Below are 23,170 nucleotides of genomic sequence, written 5' to 3' on the forward strand. Positions count from 1 at the left end.
GACATTTGAAAGCAGTAGGAAAAACTAGGGGAAAGAGGGTATTTAAATTTACACTATTAATAAAAATGGTTCTGAGCAGTACCAAATTAGGGTTCTTCGGCTTGTAACAATAGCAGAACCCTTTCTGGTGCTAAATAGAAACCTTTTTATAAGGTTCCATAAAGAGCCCTGCCTTGAAAGTGCTATATAGAACATTAATGGTGTTATAAATAACCTTTTCAACAATATTTATTTAGTTAGCTGAATACATTAATAAATAACAATTGACATTGAACACGATATCGATGTAATGAGGACCAAGTTCCAGTGAAATATCTTCACAATCCCCTATGATGTCTCTACGTCCTTCATTATGTGTGTATTCCGAGAGGCAGATTCTCTCTACAGTTGATGAGGTTGTGGTACGGGACAGCATCTGAAATAAACTATTGAGTTTAGAGTTACGTTGTGTCTCTTCCATTTGATTATGTAAAAACAATTATGTTCATGAAGGTCAAAATTAGCAAAAATAGACAGAATGAGCCCTTTACCATGTTAAAAGGAAAAATTAATATAAAGTCATGGTAGGCTATAGCTTTAATGTTTTTTTTGTGAATGGGTATATGTAGGCATAAAGTCATAATAAAAAAATTAAAAATCAAACAATATGGATCATAAATTCAATATCTCTGTTACTTACTTTGTGGAGAAGAGAAGATTTGTTACTTACTTTGTGGGTAAGATAAGTTAAGTATCCTTAAAGCTGCTCACACTGCATGTTCTGTTAAACTAAAAGAGAAAAAGACATGATCGTAAGGAAATGATTCTTACAATTTTTAAAGTTATAATTTATAGACATTTTAAGAAAGAAATCATTTACCTGTTGAGAGTATGTTGACATTATGTAGTAACTGTAGTTGTACATCTGAGCTCCAGAAAATCAGTAATTTTGTAGGCTTTGGAGGCTTTGACAATTACAGATTTAAAAAAATAAAAAGAATAAAGAAAAAAGAAAGAATAAAGAATAAAGAACCCTAAACTCTAATACAAAGAACCATTTCAGCATATAAAAGGTTCTTCAGGACAATATGGTAAATAGAACTGTTACGTGTAAAGAACCTAGAGTGTATTCATTAAGCAGACACAATCAGTTTAGTATATTATTAAAAGTCTGTCTCAAATTGTTATTATCATTTGTTTATTTTCTCTAGACTCTAGACCATTTAAAATGTTTTAGAATCTTACCCCTGGTTTCACAGACAAGGCTTAAGCCTTGTCCTAGACTACAATGTATGTTTGAGCTGTTTTAACTGAAATCAACTTGCACTGGCATTTCTAAATATATGTCAGTCCCATTGTTTTGTCTCACAGTAATGTTTTTTTTTTTTTTTTAAAGAGACACTTATTAAAAGCTAATGTCCTAATGAAACTAAGGCCTAATCCTGGCTCAATCTAAGCCCGTCTGTGGAACCAGGGCTTTGTTTTTTAAATGTTTTCCTTTAAACTGTTCTAAAGGTTTTCCAGGAGAGTCTGTTTTCAGAACGCTGTTAGTCTTTCTGAGTATTTTGTTTATATCTCTTGATTATTTGCATGCATGCCACATGTGAGGTTTTTATGTAACAATGCTACTATATGTTCAGTCATTCTACAGAACAGATCTATGTGCAGAGGTGGATGTCTGGGGTGATGACTTAAGGTAAAAAAAAAAAAACTCCTTTTGGTTTGTCATTTTCCACAGTAAATATTTTAGTATACATTGTGGTTATCCAAGTAAGAGTTTTAAGGTAGTTTAGATTTGGACAAGTTAAGATGTGTCTGAGCTTGATTTGTTTCACCATTCGGAGTTAACACATTATTGAAATGCCTTCATTAATGCATTAATATTGGGAATAGAGATATTTCTTGAATAAAATGTACTGATATTGTAATCTACTTATACACTAATTACATACACAAACTCATGATGATGGGTGTGATTGAATTACTGTGATATGATTTATTCAGTCACACCCTTTATCATCTCATCTGACACTTATATTTTTCTCTCTGTCTCCTTTGTAGATTACATTTGCACAATTTATTTGCACAATTTATTGATTGGAAAGGCACTGAGCATGAACGTCTCCACTGAGAACTTGAACTCAACTGAGTTTCATCCTTCCACCATAATACAAGAACCTTTAATACTGATGGGTTTCAGGACTGCTTTGCTAAGTTTTAGTCTACTGTTCGGGGTTCCTACACACTCCTATGTTTTTTGGCTTATTATACAAGGAAAAAAAATTCCATCAGAAATCTTCAATGTCAATCTCACAGTTTGTGAGATCATTTACTGTCTGATTTTTTTTATTTATATTTTTCAAATATTCCTAAATTTAGAGATACTACAACATTTTTTGCAAGGAATAGGCATCACTGGTCGTCCTCTGTTTCAGTGTCTGATGTGTGTTGAGCGTTACCTGGCAGTGGTTCATCCTGTAACCTTTCTGAAGTTCAAACCTCTCAGATATAGAGTGATCTGCTGCACTGCGGTCTGGATAACCACTCTTGGATCCTGTTTAGTCTCCCTGATCATACTAACATTATCTAATCTGAAGGCATTTACATGGTTCTTCTCGCTGCAGTTCCTCCTCTTCCTCTCCATCCAGTTGTTTTGTCTTGTGGCTGTTCTCAGAGCTCTGAAGCAGTCAGGACCAGGAGAGAAAGGGGGGGAGAGAGAAGAGGAAAACCACATGAAGAGAAGAGCATTTCATCTCATTCTAATAACAACTGTTACCTTGGTTGTCATGTTTGCACCTTTCATTTTCACTGGATTCCTCACTATTCTGCAACAGCAAAAACAGCAAGGAGTTTCACTGATCTGGTTTCTTAGTCTTAGTTGTTTCATTCTGGCTGGTTTTGTGCAACCTGTTCTTTATCTGCACAGGGTTGGGAAAATCTTCTGTCTCTGTTCTTCATAAAATTGATGTTTTAGACAGGACATTCAATCAGTAAAGTTAAACCTATTATTAATTCATATGGGCTATACTAAGTTGGTCAGTTTAGCTAAATAAACCACATTTTCAGAATAAATGTTCATGTATTTGTAGAATTTGGACTGTTAAGTATATGTACTTTTTAACACCTGGGGTGTTCAAGCTTTAATTTACATTTTACATTTCTATTACATTTTACTTTGTAAAAATAAAATTGTCAAAGTAACAATATCATCTGTTACTGAGAATGAGAATAATTGAAGTTATCCATTGGTTTATAGATTGCTTTATAGATTTGAGTTTGCATGTTTTGTTTTAAAATTGAGGTTTGTGTAAACCTTTTCTGCTTTATTGTTTATTATAATTTTTTTAAATGTATACAAACAAACTGCATTGTTTCTGTGCACATTGTAACAATGTTCAGAAATAAAAAGGCCAGTGGGTTCTGAGTGTCTTTTATTTGTATTTTCTCTCAAACAAAAACAAAAATAAACTAAAAAAGCCCTCCTGCGCAGTAAACTCAGCTGTCTGGTTCAACATAAAATATGTCCTTCAGGTCTTCCTTGTTCCCAGGTCTGCAGGTTATTTTATCCCGTCTCTCCGCCAGTTACTGGAATTACAAACGGGTGTTAATCATTTGCACTTGACCCACTTATCATCGCTCGTCCCCACTCCCCGTGCAGACTCCGCTTTACCATGCTCCAGAGATGCTCACAAGTCTCTGAGCTAGAGTCCAAGTCAAGTCTCAAGTGTTTGAGCTAGAGTCCAAGTCAAGTCTCAAGTCTCTGAGCTAGAGTCCAAGTCAAGTCTCAAGTCTTTGAGCTAGAGTCCAAGTCAAGTCTCAAGTCTATTGTGGTTATAATAAGTGTTGCATCACGTACAGCGACCCATCCAGGCTACTTAGAACACTGCATAGCTATAAGGAATTCAAAGCATGTAATATGTTATTATGACTCCTTTATTTATTACAGTATCAGCTTTGATTTTGGTATACTCAATGTAAACAGGCTATTGCAACATGACAAAAACACAAAGAATGCTTTACTTTTAAAGGGGTGGTTTACTGCTTTTTTTCTTTGCATGATTGTGTTTATGGGGTGCAATATAACATGTCTTCGGGTTTTTTTTTTTTTTTTAAGTCTTATTTTTCATAAATTTCACCTTTATTGTAAGCTGCTTTCTCCTCTGTCATTTGAACGACCGGTTGACTTCCTGATTCTATGAAACCACTCCCTCAGAAACAGGCAATGGGCTCAGATTGGTTAGTTGGGCCGGTGTGTTGTAATTGGCTAAACTGCGTAGTGCATGTTGTCCGGAAACTTCACGCCCATTACCTTTACGGGCAAAAGTTGCATGTGCTCCGGTCCAATGTAAATAATGGTGTCAATACTGCCGTATCAGTTTGAGCCAGAATCAGACCCAGAAAGCGGCAATGAAGAGAGTCAAGCAACCTCCCCAAACACGGCTCTTACAAAACGTTTCTGAATGGTAATTTTTTTATTATTATTATTCTATTCTAATCTACTATTATTATATAAGAATTTCGATATGCTGTAAATGCTACTGCTGCTTGTTAGCTTTTGAGATACGGTTTCTCCTGATTAAACATTTAATATAACTGAATAAATGACTGAGTAATACCGTTTTTTAAAGTTATTGTTTTAACTTCAGCAGCTGAAGTTGGCTGTTGCGATTACATATCATTTTTTGAACTTTATACACGTTTGTCTTATACACACAAAATAGCATCGAACTAACTGGCTATAAACAAACAGCGTTGGCATTGGTTTACGTTCTTGATCAAATCGAAAAATTACGTCATAAAATATACATGGAAAATACATTTACAAAATTAGTACATAATTACAAATTCAGGTCCAAAATGTTTGTACGCGTTTGTACGTGTAAGTGGCTACTAAAGCCAGCGCTGGCAAAACTAAAACATTACGTCTGAAATTATACATGCAAACATTATTAAGTCTTACTTACAGGTTGTGGCCCAACAACTGCTGCCTCTGGTTTTAAAGTTGGAACTGCTTCATGTTTTAGTAACAGTTTCTTGTTGAATCCGGCATTGAATTCGTGGAGATTCTGGAAGCTGTCTTCCGTAAAATGCGCAGCACAGAGAGCTATTAATTACGATTGAAAATTTCAGGAACATAATCAAACATAAATTTTAGCCATTGTTGACGAACTACAGCGTCCGTATGAAGCCCGAACACAGAAGACCTGGCAGCTGGGTGAAAATAACACACTTTCGACGGCATGGCTACAGCTCTCCACTATAACTCTTCCTCTTCGACAAAGCCGCAGAAATATGGCCATGCCCCCTTTTTTGCATGGGTTAGTTACGTATAAAACCCGGGAAGTATCTCGTTGTAGTCCCATTCGAGTCGTTTTTGTAGGCATTAAACTTCCTGATTTTTAAAAGACGATATCTCTGCTTACGTTGAACTTTCAGCGCAGCAACTTTGCAGATACTGTTCATGCACCAACAGCAACATTACACACCATTTAAAATGAAAAAAGTGAAATCACAATCAACCACCCCTTTAAGTTAAAATCTGTATTTTGCCTTGTAGCATGAACATACAGTACAGACCAAAAATTTAGTTTCTGAAGAAAAAGGACTCCCTTGTCTGTCGCTGAATTATAATGAAAGGCCTTGGCTCCTTTTGTGCTGGCTCTGTGGGGCTATAAGACCAAATATATAAAAATGTTATACCTTACACTTACAGTACTAAAATTGACATACTCCTATTTAGTGCAAAACTGCAAAACATCACATTGTAGCTAAATGCAAAACACTATTGCAACGAACCAAATGATGTGAAATATACTATTATAAAAATATACTTCTATTGACCCCTTTCCGTGGATGAAAAACACTGAAAAACACTGATTGATCGATATCATGTATGAGGAATATACATTTCGGTAAGTTGTACTGTATCTTTCAACAGCGTCGTGTTTATTTACTATTAGCTAATAGAAAGGGTCGGTTCACGTGCCGTTAGGGATCTGTTTATATACTGTCTATGGATCTGTCACGTCACATTTACAAGCGCCAAAACGGTATTTATTGTTTGAATTTCGTAATAAAATTGACAGAATTTGAGAGCTGCGATTTTTTTTAATATCATAAGTACCTGCTCTGTCTAGTCTGTCGGTCTCCGTGTCCTCTTTGCTTCGCGATTTTTCTGTGCGTGAGAAAATGGATGTGTGTCGTGAGAGCGTGTGAAAAGTGTCAATCGCGTGAGTCTCACGGTGAATGCGTGACAGTTGGCAGTTCTGTTGAAGTTTTTAAACCCAAAGCTTATGATGAATGGCACAGCAGCCAGCGGCCGGTGCAGTCGAAATGTTTGTTGTCCTCTCATGTGTGGCCGCGCGCTGCAGTTACGTAGGCAGGTTATAGGTAACGGAGGGAGGGGAATAACAGCGAGCTCGTCAGACGTTTCCTAATAATAAACATTGTTCACGAGTCCCGCAGCTCGAGTCCGAGTCGAGTCTGAAGTCTTTCGAGGACGAGTCTCAAGTCGAGTCTGAAGTCACGCTGTGTGCGACTTAAGTCGCACTCGAGTCCGAGTCTCAAACTCGAGTCCCCATCTCTGCCATGCTCCCCTCGCCACATACCCCCACCGCCCAACTCAGGTCGGGGAGTCCTCTGGTCTGCAGCCTCAATTTCAAAACAGCGTTCTACTTTCTGTAATCAACAAAGAAACGGACTGAGCCGTCCGTTTTGGGAACCAAAACTATCGGGCTCGCCCAATCGCTGTACGATTCCTCTATTACGCTCAACCCCAGCATGGCCTTTAATTCTTCCTGTGCCACTTTTTTCTTGTGGTCAGGTAAGTGATAGGGTCGGGTGCGCGCAACTACCCTTGGGACCATTTCGAAATGGTGCTGTACGAGATTCATGCGACCATGCAGGGGTGAGAACAAATCTGCAAAGTCTGTCTGCACTTTGGTTATGTCGGCGAGCTGCACCAGCGAGAGGTGATCTCCCCCCCCGGGAACAGAGCGAGCAGATTGACTGGGACAGCCGCTTCTGCTCCAAGATCATCCTTCCCCGAAACAACCGACGCTAGCTCGACCAGTGTCCCCTCATTACAGCGTTTTAGCAGTTTGAGGTGATAAATCTGACATGCGTCGCATTCGCCGCACCTCGTAACCGAGATCCCCAACCCGCCTGGCCACTTGACGAGTAATTTAGAGCTGGATGTTGGAGGCAATACAAGGACTTTCTCTCCGCGTGTAAATTGACACTCTCCCATACCCCTGTTGAACAGTACCCCTGTTTGTCCTGTGCCTGGACATACTGAAATTCTGAAAAAATTACTGAAAAACAGTCACTAGCTTCTGTGTCTTCAGCAAGCACTGAAACTGCGTGAAACTGTCTCTGTCTATTTATTGTTGTTTGACCACAAGCATAATATATATCTAGACAGAAGTAATGGCGAGCAAACAGCATTTTGGATCGTGTGTTCCTCCCTGCCATCGCTTTATTACGAGTAGGGATACACGCGATTTATGTGTTGTTTGTTTGGAGTGGAGCATGCACGGTCAGTTCTAGTAAAAGGGGGCTGACAGTGTTCATTCATAAATATAACATATGCATCTTCGAGAGTTTTAGATCTGCTTTTCTTCTCAAGGGATTGCAATAAGAATCTATTCATAATATGAATTTTCAGCCTGTCATTTAGACCATGTATTGATGTCTGCTTGTTTCTGGCTGTCTTTAATTTAGATGAAATTAAATGTTAAATACTCTTCTGATTTGATGTCTGTATTAATACAGTATATTCAGCCTTTCACCTAGACCATTTCTACTTGTCTTGTTGATATTTGGCTGCATTTCATTTTTGAGAAAATTAAATAATGTACTCATCTGATCTTTGAGTAGTTAATGTCTGTATTTATACAGTATTCAGACTTTCATCCAGACCGTGTTTACTTGTCTGGTTGATCTTTGCCTGCATTTAATTCTGAGGAAATAAATGGTGAAATTCCCAGGGGGAAATGGATAACACCTCATTATACGGTGCCCATCTCCCTTCGGTGCCCCCAGGGGCCGTTCTGCCAACCCCACCTACCCGGTCTCCAGCGGGTTCTAGTCTCAATGTCTGACTCGCAGAAGGAGGGTTTAAGAGGGGTCAATTCGGTTGTTTCCTGCCGACCATCTTTTTCAGGACACTGGATTGGCTTCTCGAGCTATACTAGAGACCAGTCTCGAGAGGCTGGTTCCTTTAGTAGTCTCAGCTGTAGTTATCTTAGGATAAGACAGATCTGAGGACAGTCATTATCTCGAAAAAATGCTTCGGGCAAAGAGGGCAGTACCCTCTGGGGGGGAAGTGGTTAATACCTCATTATAGGGTGCCCATTTCTCTTCGGTGCCCTCAGGGGGTTGTTCTGCCAACCCCGCCACCTTGTGTGCTTCGGGGTGCAGTGGTCTCTGGTGAGTCCATATCGTTGTGTCTGGCACAAACGTAGTGGCACTGGGATGCTCACCCACTCCGAGGAGGGTCTCAGAGCAATCAGATCGGCTGTTCCCTGCCGGTGCACCGCTTCAGGGCACCGAATTGGTTGCTTGAGTAATACCAGAGACCAGTCTCGAGAGGCTGGTTCTCTTTGCCTCCGGGGGGAAGTAGTTAACACCTCACTATATGGTTCCCATTTCCCTTCAGTGCCCTCAGGGGGCTGTTCTGCCAAGCCCGCCATCTCAGGTGCTTCAGGGTGCATCGGTCCCCAGCAATCCTCTGAGGAGGGTCGCAGAGCTGTCAGTTCGGTTGTTCCCTGCCGGTTCGCTGTTTCAGGGCGAGTGGCTTTTCGACCAATTTCAGAGGCCAGTCTCGAGAGGCTGATTCCCTTAGTAGATTTTCTGGCAGTGTGGAAGCTACTGCCAAATATATCTCATTAGGTCCTGCTCATGATAGAAAAGGGTTACAGAATTCAGCAGTTCTCATCCACCCAGATGTATGGGGGTCCTCCCTATGGTGGTGGACCCCGAGCAGGCTCTGGTCATGGAACAAGAATTTCAGACTCTTCTACAAAAGGAGGCTATAGAATGGGTTCCTCCTCCTAGCAGGGAGTTTGGGTTTTACAGCCAGTACTTCATTGTCCCAAGGAATGATGGGGGGTTACGTCCATTTTTAGATCTGCGCTATAGGGAAGCTCAAATTCAAGAAGCTTACTGTAAAGCAAATCGTGTCACAAATCAGGTCTGATGACTGGTTTGTCACGATAGATCTAAAGGACGCATACTTCCACATATTCATCCTTCCATAACATAGGAAGTTCCTGAGGTTCGCTTTCAGGGGTGAAGCATACCAATATCGGGTTCTCACTTTCAGCCTTGGTTTATCACCCCGCACTTATGTTCTTCTTCCATGGGGTAAAACTAGGCCAGTCACTCACTGTCAAACAGTTTCAGAGACTGTTGGGTCTAATGGCAGCTGCGTCAAATGTAATAACTTTTGGCCTTCTGCACATCAGACCCCTGCAGTGGTGGCTTAAAACCAAGGGGTTCTCACAGAGGGGAAATCATTTTTGCATGATCAAGGTCACGCAGCGATGCCTATGTGCTTTAGTCATGTTGAAAAGACCTTGGTTTCTTGCCCAAAGCCCAGTGCTGGGGGCTTCTTGTCGTCGCATAAAAATGCTAGCGACAGATGCATCCTTCACAGGTTGGGGGGTGATCGTGAATGGTCGCTCGGCTCAAGGTTTGTGGTAGGACCATCTCCTTTCCTGGCCCATAAATCAGCTGGAAAAGATGGCAGTGTTTCAAGCACTCAAACACTTCCTCCCAGACCTGAGGGGCCTTCATGTGCTTCTGCTCGCACGGACAACACAGCGGTGGTCTCTTAAATCAACCATCAGTGGAGTCTGCTGTCGCGCCTCTTATGCAAGCTGGCATTTAATCAGGGAACAGACATCCTGTTAAGGCAGGGGCAGAGGCATGGGGAATGGAGACTCCACCCCGAGGTGGTGGAGCTCCTATGAGAAACTTTGATCAAGTGGAAGTAGACCTGTTCGCATCTCAAGAGACGACACTCTGTCCACTGTGGTTTTCAGTCAGCCAGCTCCTCTGGGGCAGAGGTCACGTCTGTACGCATTTCCCCCGATCGCTCTGCTCCTGGGAGTTCTGGAGAGAGTTTGCCAGGACGGGGCCCATTTTCTGTTAATAGCCCCATTTTGGCAGGCCCAAGTATGGTTCTCGGACCTAGAGTCTCTCCTCGATGGCTCTCCTCTGGAGATTCCGCCTCGGGGAGACCTTTTCTCTCAGGCGAGCGGGTGGATCCTTCACCCCCGCCCAGAATTGTGGAAACTTTGGGCTTGGCCTCTAACAGGGCCCAGCTCATAAGTTCAGGTCTCTCAACCATGGTTGTTGAGACCATGCTCCATTCCAGAGCTCCCTCCACAAGGAAACTCTACGCTTTGAAGTGGATATTTTTCACTTCCTGGTGCGGAGAGAACCAGCTGGATCCGGTTATCTGCCTAGAGGGTGCAGTGCTGGAGTTCCTGCAGGAGCATTTTTCCGCAGGGTTATCCCCCTCCACAGTAAAGGGTACGTTTACACGACAACGATATGCTTAAAACGGAGAAGTGTTTCCTTTGAGTTTTCCACACACAGATGACACCATTGTCAAAACGATCCCCATTCACACGGATCTGCGAAAACGACTGAAAACGATGTATTCTGCTGTCAGGCCTATTGGCCTATCTATGGGGATACAACACTATAGACTGAACACGTAATGCGCATGTGCATGGCATCATCATCTTCACAGATTCTCATTTTTGCTGTTTACACGGAGACCGTTTTCAAAAACTTGCACTTTGAAACCCGTTTTCAAAACTTTGCGTTTTCAGGCACCCAAAACATAGTTGTCATGTAAATGAATGGCCAAAACGCATGAAAAGTTTTACGCATTTAGTTGAAAAGGTGTCGTGTAAACAGCCCCTTAAGGTGTTCATGGCTGCCTTAGCTGCTTATCACGTCCCTTTAAGTGGTGTATCCTTGGGGAGACACCCTCTAGTAACATTTCATTCGTGGCATTGTGTCAGGCATCAGACCAAGAGACTAAGAGTATGGCTGCTTCTAAAACATTATCGTTTTAGGAGTTTCCCCTCAATATGTTTGTGATGTGGCGGGATGTTGCCACGCCACACACATTAGTGAGGTTTTATGACCTTGACCTCAGCTCCACTCCAGGGGCGCAGGTGCTTTCGTCTTAGTGTGTGCAGACATTTCACACAGACAAGCACTTGTTACTGTGGCGTTGTGGGTACAGTGTTCCCACAGCATCTCGACGCAACTCGAATTTCCTTGAAAGGGAACGTCTCAGGTTACGATTGTAACCTGGTTCCATGAAGAGGGAATGAGACGCTGATTTGCCCTGCCATACTCCCTGCATGCCTGTGAGCGACTTGATATCATTTCAGATATGCTTTATAGTTTCCTGGTCGATGACGTCACCTTCCGTCATGCCATTTGGACTGATTTCATAGGTGCTTAATGACGCAATCACACAGTGGCGTTCCCACAGCATCTCGACACAGCTCGAGTTCCCTTTTCAGGGAACCATGGTTACAGTCGTAGCCTAAGATGTTTTGTGATCGATTACTGTTTGTATTGCTATAGTTTTAATCAGTGGTTAAAATTCATCACCACAATACCACAGCAGTATAATCCTAAACTTTTGCTGTGTTCCCTTTATTTTACTGATGACTTATCAAATCTCAGAGTTCAATGCAGGATGCACAAACCGCTTGCTCTTGAAAGATGGAGTTCAAAATACTTAGTTTTGAGTTTTATATTGTGTATAAAACACAATACTATCATCACGGAGAGAAGACTCAATTCAACGAACAGGTTCAACTTCTATTAGAGGAGCAAGCTTCTTTCTAGAGGTGCTCACAGAAGTGATGGTCTCTACTGCATAATAATTATTGCGGTAGACCAGAACCACCGCGTCCCGTTCTTACTAGAACCAGTCCTGGAACTTTCCAAGGTCTAGACGCGGGTGCCCCATCCCTGAGAATATGTCAGAGGAAGGTGTCAGGAAGGCTGTCGAGAGGAGGAGGTTGGTTGGCCAACAAGGGGCAACTAACAAGACCTGCTCCATTGCACAAGACAGGAGCAATGCTCAACACCAGATGTGAAGGGTATCAGTGAGCATCAGGAGCATTTCTGCTCAACACCTGGTGAGATGAGGATCACTGAACTTGTTCTCTTCCTGATTTAAGCACCATAGTGCAAGAAGGCTCACTGGGGAACGCAATTCTGCGGAGCCCAGGGCCAGCTGTGGCCAGAGTTTTTGCCGAGGGATATCTGCTCAGACAAGAGAAGAAACATCTGGCGTAGGACGAGTTCGGAGGGGCAACACACGTGGCTGTGCGGCCCCGAAGTGGTCCGAACAGCTGGCTAGTTGGGGATGGAGTATCCACTATATCACTGAGCCGGTGAAAGCCAAGTGAAATGAATCGCAAGCCGGTTCTGAAGGTACCAAATGAGGCCAGGCTGGGCATCGGTTGGAAGCGCTTTAGACTTCGACAAAACCGGACCAGGGGCCAGTAACCACAGATGTACTCGAGGTGGGGCAGCGAGGTGGAGGACAGGGATCCGGATGGAGAGGCCCGAAGGCGGCCCGAAGCGGGAACTGAGTGTGCGGTGCAACACTTACCTGACTCCACTGGGTGGCAGGGAAGCGTGAGAAGGCGGATGACCAGGACCTCAAACGCACCCAGCTACCAGCTGGCGAAGAAGAGGAAGCTGAGGAGTGTAAGGCTTTACAGGGTCACACACCATCAGACTAGCCCTTTTAGGGCCCGGGAATAGAGAATTGCTCTTTCTTTGAATATGTGGGTACCGCTGGCTCCGCTTTTTTGGGAGCCAGCGGCGTAACAGACACACACATAAAACAAAAAAGCTTCACCCGGCCCTCCACCGGATGAAGGGAGTGGATCGGTGACCATCTCCCAGAGCAACTCTCCATCCCTGGGTGGTCCGCTCAGGTCAGCGTTTCCGCTGTCGCTTGCCACCTGGCTTGGCAGCGCCTGAGGCGGACTGGGCGCCCCTTCTGCGGCCGGCTCCACGCTGAGACCTGGGTGGAGGCTGCTGCGGTGGTCCAGCAAGGGCGGCTGCAGACGGACGCCCTCGGCGACGAGCAGGCGGAGGATCTACCGCCGACAACCGGGTGGAGGCAGCAGCAGGACGTCGGGCTAGGATGTGCCGGATGGCCTCCGCCTGCATCTGGGCGGCAGAGAACTGCTGGGCAAAGCTCTCTACTGCGTCGCCGAATAACCCAACCTGCGAAATGGGAGCGTCCAGGAACCGAACCTTGTCCGCCTATCTCATGTCCGCCAGGTTGAGCCAGAGATGGCGTTCCTGGACCACCAGGGTGGACATCGCCAGACCGATCGCCCTAGCTGCAACCTTCGTGCCCCGGAGGGCAAGATCGGTAGCAGTGCGGAGCTCAACCATGAGCTCACGGTCTGGACTACCCTTGTGCATGTTCATGAGCGCCTGGGCCTGATGGTCCTGCAGGAGCGCCATGGCATGCAGAGAAGAAGCAGCTTGCCCACAGGCTTTGTAAGCCTTGCCCGTCAGAGCGGACAAGAGCTTACAGGCCTCAGAGGGGAGACGAGGATTCCCCCTCCAAGAGGCAGCAGTCGCCGGACACAGCTGCATCGCGACTGACCGCTCCACTGGAGGGATCACCTCATATCCCTTAGCTGCTCCTCCATCAAGGGTAGTGAGGGGGAGGAGCTACTCAGGCGGTTTCTGGCAGAGATAGGTGCCATCCATGCCTTCGTCAACTCCTCATGCACTTCAGGAAAGAATGGCACCGGAGTGGACGGCTCGGGACACGGTGGATCATTCCACATGAGCCCTACCGCCTCGGCGGCATTTTTCAGCATAGCCAACATCTCTGGATCCGGCTCGGGCAACGCTGGTCTCCCAGATGAAGGCAGCGCAGCCGGTTCGTCATCTCCAGAGGCCAGCTCCCCTTCCGATGCTGCGATAGACATCCTGTCCTCTGGAGGGGCACCACCGAAAGAGACGGCTGGTCGGTCCACTACAGAGGGACCAGCGCGCTCACCGGAGGCCTCCACCAGCTGCGGCGTGAGAGAGGAGGGAGGGATCCATGGGGCTTTGCCGGGAGGATTACCCCTCACCGTAATCCTCAGGTCACCCAATCCAGACGGCACTCGAGGTTTCTTCCGGGAAGGTAACCCAGAAGCAACACTAGAGCGGGGCCTGGGGATGGGGACTGCACCTTCGCGAACGAAGGCGAGTCTCGACCTCAACGCCGAGATGGTCATATTCCCGCAATGGGAACATGAGTCACTCCAGAACTGTACCAATTGGGCAGTTGACTGGATCCAACCGACGGTCAATACACAAAGAGGTGAATACTCTCCAGTTCAGGGCATAAAGTTTCCTCGTGGAGGGAGCTCTGGACTGTAGAATGGTCTCAACAACCTCAGTTGAGAGACCTGACTCTATGAGCTGGGCCCCCTCAGAGGCCAAGCCCACAGGTTCCACAGTTCCGGTCGGGGGTGAAAAATCAAGCCCCCTGCTTTGGACAGAAGGTCCCTCCTGACGGGTAGCTCCAGAGGATGCCCGTCGAGGAGGGACACAAGATCGGGAAACCATACTCTGCCCGGCCAGCGCGGGGCTATAAGAAGCAGGCAAACCCGGTCCCTGCGAACTCTCTCCAGAACTCCCGGGAGCAGAGCAACTGGGGGAAAGGCGTACAGACGTAGCCTCGGCCACGTCTGTACCATATCATCCAGTCCCAGAGGAGCTGGATGCGTGAGGGAGAACCAAAGTGGACAGTGAGACGTCTCTCGAGACGCAAACAGATCCACTTATACTTGGCCAAACTCCGTCCATATCAGCTCCACCACCTCGGGGGTGGAGCCTCCATTCCCCGGGCCTCGGCCCCTGTCTCGACAGAGTGTCTGCTCCTATATTCTGAACCCCGGGGATGTAGGCTGCTCTGAGTGACAGCAACTTCCCCTGGGACCACAAGAGGATATGGCGTGCCAGATTAGATAACGGGCGCGAGCGCAAACCCCCTTGGTGGTTGATATAGGCGACTACCGACGCGTTGTCCGTATGCACTAACACATGGTGTCCCCTGAGACCTGTGATAAAGCTCCTCAGAGCCGGAAGACAGCTAACATCTCTAGGTGATAGATATGCCAGGAACGATGATGGTCTTCCCACAGACCTTGAGATGAGCGACCCTCTAGGATCGCTCCCCAACCCGTGAGGGAAGCATCCGTCGTTAGCAGTTTGCGACGACAAGGAGCTCCCAGCACTGGGCCCTGGGACAGGAACCAAGGTTTCTTCCACATAACCAAGGCACGTAGGCATCGCCGCGTGACCTTGATTGTGCGAAATGGGTTGCCCCTCGGGGAAACCCCCTGGTCCTGAGCCACCACTGCAGGGGCCTCATATGCAACAGTCCAAAAGGTATCCCGTTGGAAGCTGCTGCCATGAAACCCAACAGTCTCTGGAACTGTTTGACAGTGAGTAGCTGGCCTAGCTTTACACTTTTTACAGCTGCCAGGATGGAATCTATGCGTGGCAGTGACAGGCGCGCCTGCATCGACACTGAATCCCAAACCACGCCTAAAAAAGTGGTCCTCTAAATGGAGAAAGCACACTCTTCTTGGCGTTCAGCCGTAACCCCAACTCTTTCATATGGACGAGAACAACATCTCGATGTTGAACCGCCATCTGATGCGACTGAGCTAAAATCAACCAATCGTCGATGTAGTTCGTGATGCGAATACCCCGGAGGCGCAGAGGCACCAGAGCTGCATCCACGCATTTGGTGAAAGTGCGGGGTGATAAAGCCAGGCCGAATGGAAGAACTCGATATTGGTATGCTTTGCCCCCGAAAGCAAACCTCAGGAACTTCCAATGACACGGACGGATGGAAATATGCGTCCTTGAGGTCTATCGTGACAAACCAGTCCTCAGACCTGATCTGTGGCACGATTATCTCAATGTTAACATTTTGAACTTGAGCTGCATGACTGACTCATACAGAACTCGAAGATCTAAAATGGGAAGCAATCCCCCGTCCTTCTTTGGAACTATGAAGTACCGGCTGTAAAACCCGGTTTCCTTGTTGGAGGGAGGTACATATTCTATGGCCCCTTTCTCTAACAGAGTGTTTACTTCCTGTTCCATAACCAGAACCTGCTCGGGGCCCACCACTGTGGGCAGGACCCCCATAAACCACGGTGGGCGTTTCTTGAATTGTATCTGATACCCTTTTTCCACGGTCAGCAGGACCCAACGAGAAACATTTGACAGTAGCTTCCACGCTGTCAAAGATTCTACTAGAGGTACCAGCCTCTCGAGACTGGTTTCTGGATTTTGTTGCTGTTGAGTAGTCGGTTCGTCGCCCTGTAACGGCGCACTGGCAGGGAACGACCGAACAGACTGCTCTAGCACCCTCCTCAGAGGGGGCGGGCATCCCGAGGCCACTACGTTTCCGGGTGGACCTTGAGATATGTGCTCGCCGGAGACCGCTGCGCCCTGTAACACCGGAGGCGGCAGGGTTGGCAGAACGGTCCCCTGAGGGCACCGACGAGAGACGGGCACCGTATTTTTCTCCTGCTGTTGAGTAGTCGGTTCGTCGCCCTGTAACGGCGCACTGGCAGGGAACGACCGAACAGACTGCTCTAGCACCCTCCTCAGAGGGGGCGGGCATCCCGAGGCCACTACGTTTCCGGGTGGACCTTGAGATATGTGCTCGCCGGAGACCGCTGCGCCCTGTAACACCGGAGGCGGCAGGGTTGGCAGAACGGTCCCCTGAGGGCACCGAAGAGAGACGGGCACCGTGAAAAGAGGTGTTAACCGCTCTGCTTCGGGGGGGGGACTACCCTCATTTGTCCTGAGCCCTCAGACATCAGGACTTTTTCCCAGCAGCCTTCTTGGCGGTAATAACGGTCCGCAGATCCGTTTTACCCCTCGAAGACTGCTGGGTTTGAGAGCGCCCTCCGTGTCCCCGAGATTTTTGTGGGGGAGCACGGGAGGAAACGTTCTGTTTCTGAGTGGCACGGTGCTCAGCGCTCTTTTTAGAGGAGTGAGGCTGCTCCCGCTCAGCAGCCTCATAGAAAAAACTGCGGGGGAGAAGTTTCTGAAGTGCAGCTGCCTGTTTTGAAGCTTCTTGTGACTTCGCTACAGCACTATTAACTGCGTCTTCAAATAGACCTTCAGTGGAAACCGGTGCATCCAAAAGAACATGTTTTTCTTTGTCCTTTATATCACTTAGATTGAGCCACAGATGTCTCTCAGTGGCCACCAGGGCTGCCATAGAGCGGCCGATGGATTTGGCCGTCTCCTTGGTGGCCCTGAGAGATAAATCTGTGGCTCTACGCAGTTCGGACACAGTATCGGGACCAATAACCCCGCCCTCCTCACAATCACCCAATAATTCTGCCTGGTATGCTTGCATTAATGACATAGTGTGCAAACATGCTGCAGCTTGGCCGGCGGCGGCATAAGCTTTATGAACCAGGGAAGAAGTGAATTTTACTGGTTTGGATGGTAATGCAGGAGCCTTCAGAGAAGATGCCGTTGCTGGAGAGAGATAGCTCGCAAGCGTCTCTTCCACCTTCGGCATCTCCCCATAACCATGCTCTTTATAATTGTGTATAGAAGAGTAGTGGGATGTTTGTGCAGTATATACTCTGTATGACACTGGTTTCCCCCACGATCTCGACACCTTGGTGTAGAGATCGGGGAAAAACGGAAGGCTTCTGCACTGAGGCTGTGCACGAGATGGCAGGAAACGTTCGTCGAGCTTGCTTTTCGAACGAACGCCCTGCCTATCTTCTGGCCACTCAACAGATAATCGCTCGACAGCTCTTGTAACAACATCAAGCAATTCCTCAAACGAATGAGACTGAGGTGGCGAATCCTCAGACTCAGCGTCAATACTAACAACGTCCAACTCCTCAGAGCTGGACAATTGCAGTATTGGTGCCTCCATCGGGGGGGAAGAAACCGCAACGCGTGCTTCCACACCCTGATGAGAGGCACTGGATCTATCAGAAAGAGGCTGAGATAAGGCAGAGCCCGTCTCAACATCCACTGATAGATCCATTTGCGAACCCCAGGTCTGTGATCGACGCCGTGCCTCGGCAGCGGCGGGACCAGAGCCCTGGGGAACGCGATCCTGGTTAAATAAAGCCAGGCGGGATCTGAGCGTACGCATAGGAAGCGCATCGCAATGCTCACAGCCAGCACCCTCGAGTGCTGACTGGGCATGCTCTTCACCCAAACAGACAACACAAAGAGTGTGAGTGTCCCCACTCGTTAAATAACGCGGGCAGGGGTGAACACACACTCTAAACTGCTGCTGCTTACTCGCCATAGTTCTGAATATATATATATAATACAATATAGACAGACAACACCAAATAACAAGGACAGATTTCACACAGAGCGCAACTGAAGACTCAGAAAGCTTTCGTTTTCTGTTTCGGGCTGGCTTTTATAGCTTCCTGGTACGTGACGTCACCCGCCTCTGACGTTCCGCCACACCATTGGACTGATTTTACACGTGCTTCAAGACGTCATCACGCAAAGCGTTCCCCATAGCGTCAATTTCGACGCAACGCGAGTTCCCTTGAAAGGGAACCAATTATTTTAAATTGTAATAATATATCACAATATTGCATTTTTTTTCTGTATTTTTGATCAAATAAATGCAGGTTTGATGAGTAGAAGAAACTTCTTTCAAAAACATTAAAAATAGTAATGTTTCCAAACTTTTGGCCTGTACTGCATGTATATGGCATTTTTTAAATGTATTTGCCAAAATTAGTAATGATATTTATTTACAGGTTTATTAAAAATAGCAAAGTTCACATTAAATCTGTATTGTAAAACGTGCTATAAAAGATAATGGGGACTTGACTTGAATGCTAGATGTAATGCTCTTGGTATTTGTGTTTAGGCTGTAATGTGTAGGCTAAATAATCATGAACACAATGACGGGGTGAAATGGGCTGTGATGCATGGGGCACCAGGTAAAATCTTGCCTAGGGCAGCAAATTGGTCAGGGCCGGCCCTGCATTTCCAGATACCCCACTAGCAATATGGAAGGGGTTGTGGAGTTGGTGGAGGTGGAGTTCATTTCCTCCTCGTTTTTCTGAGTTAACAAAAGATAAATAGTATTGCTATAAAAAGAGAGAATTATAAACTTATGGGGTTACTCAGACGACAGTTCAACGTAAGCAAGATAAAAAAATAAAAATAAAAGACTGATCATTTAATACATTGCATTATGTCTACATAATGCACTCTTAAAAATAAACAGCGATTCCATAGAAGAACCATTTTAGTTCTCCAAAAAACTATTAGTGAAGTTCCTAAAAGAACCCTTTTTTGAAAAACATTAAAAAAATCTAAAGAAGCTTTTTTGCACTTGAAAGGTTCCATTTGAAAGGTTCTTCATTAAATCACAGATGCCAATAAAGAACCTTTATTTTTAAGAGTGTACCCTAATGTGAAGTAAATTGCTAATTCACTTTGATTAACAAATAGAGATCAGTTCTGTTTTACTCAAGTGGTCCATCTAACATGCCCATAACCCTTTTACTATGACTGATAACCACAGCAACATTGTCATATATCATTCAGCGGTAAAAAGAAAAATAATTCAATTTAAAAGAGAAGTTTATCACCTGAAGAGTGAATGTTCAGTCTCTCTGGATGTGTATAAATCTATGTGCGGTGTTTTATAGACTGACTTCACAGCTGTTACAAGAGTATTATGTGCATGACTTCATCTGCTACACGTCACATAAAACTTCAGATATGCAAATATTAAAAAGTAAAAAGGTTTAAAAAGATCATAAAAACATATACTCTTATTTGATACTTTAATTTTATTCCAAAAAAGTTTATTCATTCCCAAAATAACATTTCTATCATATTTCGCTTATTAAATTGTTACTTCAATTAAACAAAAAGAGCTCAATCTCATTTTATTCAATTGTAAACTTTCCTCAGAACTCGCTTTGGACTTTTTCAGATAAACACTGTTCTAACAGTGAGGATATAAAAGGATATACAGTGACATTTTCTAACACTAAGGATATAAAAAAAATTTTTTTTTAAAATGCGTTTGTCACCTGAATAGTGAATGCCCCCTCTCAGATGTAAATATCTGTGCTGTGTTTGTAGACTGACTTCACAGTCGTCACAAGGATGTCAATGCATGACTTATCTGTTTCATACCGCATAAAACATACAAATATAAGTAAAAGTAATAAGTAAGTAAATAAGTAATAATAAGTAAAAAAAAAAAAAAAAAGAAAAAGAGTCTGAGTAAACGTATTAACAGAAATTCACTTTTATATGGAAAATGTTAATCTGGAAGCTTGTGATTGACCAGTCAGAATAAAGTATTCCAGTGTGCCGCATGATATTGTTATATATTGCTTCTATTCAAGAAAGTAGCAAATTCGAATTAATCACACGAAAATAATTTTTTTGCAGACTGAATATACAATCTTTGTACATCTAAACTAGACAGCACATGCACGTGCAACTTATTAATTTTTAGACTACGTATTTAAGATAGCAAGAAAGAATGAGAGAGAGATACTGTAGATAAATAAATAATAAATATGGGTATGCAAAAGGTGACACTGGTCAATGATTAAATGTTTTATTGGATAAACAAACACACTGATATCAAACAACCATATTTAATTAACGCACTCAGAATAAGCTAGATCTATGTGTAAATAAACAGGGAAATTAAAGATTTGTATATATAATTTAAAATATAACTTAATTTAAAGACCAGAGCACACACCAAGAGGAAAGAGACACTTCAGCTGATAAAAAAAATAAAAAAAAATATGGCCCATCCACTACTAAAAAAATTAAAAAAGTTAAACAATGTGTAAGTCATTTTTCAGTTTATGGGGAATAGAGGAAGGAGAGTTTTCCAGTGCGGTGAAGATAAAGAACAGGCTGAACAAAACTAGCTAGAACATAACAAACCAAACCAGAAGCCCAAAATATCCAAATATACTGGTTTATCAGAATTATAAATACTCCTGCGATAATAATTGGCACATATGCAAAACCTATGTTCACAGTAGTTATTAGAATGATATAAAATGCTTTTCTCTTCAAGTGGTTTTCCTCCTCTCTGTCTCTCCCTCTCTCTCCTGGTCCTGACTGCTTCAGAGCTCTGAGAACAGCCACAAGACAAAACAACTGGATGGAGAGGAAGAGGAGGAACTGCATCAATAAGAACCATGTATGTGCATTTATATTATTTAACATTAATGTGATCGTGCAGCACAAACAGGAGCCAAGAATAATTATCCAGGCCGCAGTGCAGCAGATCACTCTATATCTGAGAGGTTTGTACTTCAGAAAGGTTACAGGATGAACCACTGCCAGGTAACGCTCAACACACATCAGACACTGAAACAGAGGACGACCAGTGATGAAAAGTCCTTGCAAAAACAGTGGTAATGGCATAAGAACTGAAATCCAATTAACCAGTACAAAAAACAACAAATCCAGACAGTTACCAATCTCACAAACAGAGAGATTGAGGATGAAGAACTCTGATGCGACTCCACTTCCAGCTCCTGTGATGATGAGCCATATAATATAGGAGTGTGTAGGAAGACCAAACAGAAAATTGATGCTGAACACACACATTTCCAGATACCCCACTAGCAATATGGAAGGGGTTGTGGAGTTGGTGGAAGCTCCTGGTGTGGTGGAGTTCATTTCCTCCTAGTTTGTCTGAGTTCACAAAACATAAATAGTATTGCTATAAAAAGAGAGAATTATAAACTTATGGGGTTACTCAGATGACAGTTCAACGTAAGCAAGATTTAAAAAAAAATTATATTTAAAAAAAATGACTGATCATTTACTACATTGCAGTAAGTCTACATAATGCACCCTTAAAAATAAACAGCATTTAAAAATAAATAGATCCCATGTTAAAGGTTCTTCATGAAATCACAGATGCCAATAAAGAACCTTTATTTTTAAGAGTGTACCCTAAAGTCAAGTAAATTGCTAATTCACTTTGATGAAACAAATATAGATCAGTTCTGTTTTACTCAAGTGGTCCATCTAACATGTCCATAACCCTTTTACTATGACTGATAACCACAGCAACATTGTCATATATCATTCAGCGGTAAAAAGAAAAATAATTCAATTTAAAAGAGAAGTTTATCACCTGAAGAGTGAATGTTCAGTCTCTCTGGATGTGTATAAATCTCTGTGCAGTGTTTTATAGACTGACTTCACAGCTGTTACAAGAATATTATGTGCATGACTTCATCTGCTACACGTCACATAAAACATCAGATATGCAAATATTAAAAGTAAAAAGATCAAAAAGACATATAGTCTTATCTGATACTTTAATTGTATTCCCCCAAAAAAACTCCCATTTTGATAAACGTCTTGTTCACTGAACTGTTGTATTAAAGCAATTTGACAATTGCATTTATGATGCTGTTCCAAATATCAGCACAGCTGTGATTCATCAGAGACATGATGCCACAATAACTCTTGCTCATGTGGTACGGCTGTTTTTTAAACAGCAAAAAAGAGAAATAGTCCACAAAATCAGTAAAGAAGAAATGATGCAGCTCCCAATCACTGAACACCATGGTATGCTAACTTTATTTTATATTTAGAAAGAAGAGAAAATTACACTGAATCATCAATTAAGATTTATTGTAAAACAAGCAAACAGCTACCATTTATAATAAATATATCAGATAAATACACTTAGAATAAACTTAAAATATATAGGATTTCTTCATGCACACATTGACTGGCTGTTGTTCTCTGACTTTCTGATCTTTATTAAACACAAAACTCAAAACTCCCTGAAATTACAGTTGAAATCTCATTATATATGAATATATAATTCATATTTTTGAAGTCAGGGTGCATTACCATCCTCTGGGAAATAAAGTTGCATTCAAAAGGTATCAGGAATTTATAATGAGCACTTTTAAGGAACAAAACTGGGATTTGCAAGTGTTTGACATTTGCACACACAGTGTGAGTGTGTGATTCAGCAGTGTAAAGACCATAATGAACAGTCATTTAGAGGACAGAGACAATTCAACTGCAGATAAGGAAGAGGCTGAACAAAACTACCTAGAATATAACAAAGCAG

General features: G+C 43.8%; 1 protein-coding gene and 1 long non-coding RNA gene across 2 annotated transcripts in view; one reads left to right on the forward strand and one right to left on the reverse strand.

Annotated features, from left to right (window-relative positions):
* LOC309477373 overlaps nucleotides 1–23,170 on the forward strand; it is a 339,545-nt gene that overhangs the window by 207,959 nt on the left and 108,416 nt on the right. The gene's annotated exons all lie outside the window — the stretch shown is intronic.
* Nucleotides 19,046–21,750, reverse strand: LOC309477553 (chemokine XC receptor 1-like; the record flags this gene model as incomplete). The annotated part of the gene is made up of 2 exons (XM_082140827.1): nucleotides 19,046–19,138; nucleotides 21,100–21,750. 2 exons carry the CDS (start codon nucleotides 21,748–21,750, stop codon nucleotides 19,046–19,048), a joined length of 744 nt encoding a protein of 247 aa, XP_081996953.1.

This window comes from Leuciscus leuciscus (assembly GCF_965113295.1).
Source record: "Leuciscus leuciscus genome assembly, chromosome: 16".
Classification (NCBI taxonomy): domain Eukaryota; kingdom Metazoa; phylum Chordata; class Actinopteri; order Cypriniformes; family Leuciscidae; genus Leuciscus; species Leuciscus leuciscus.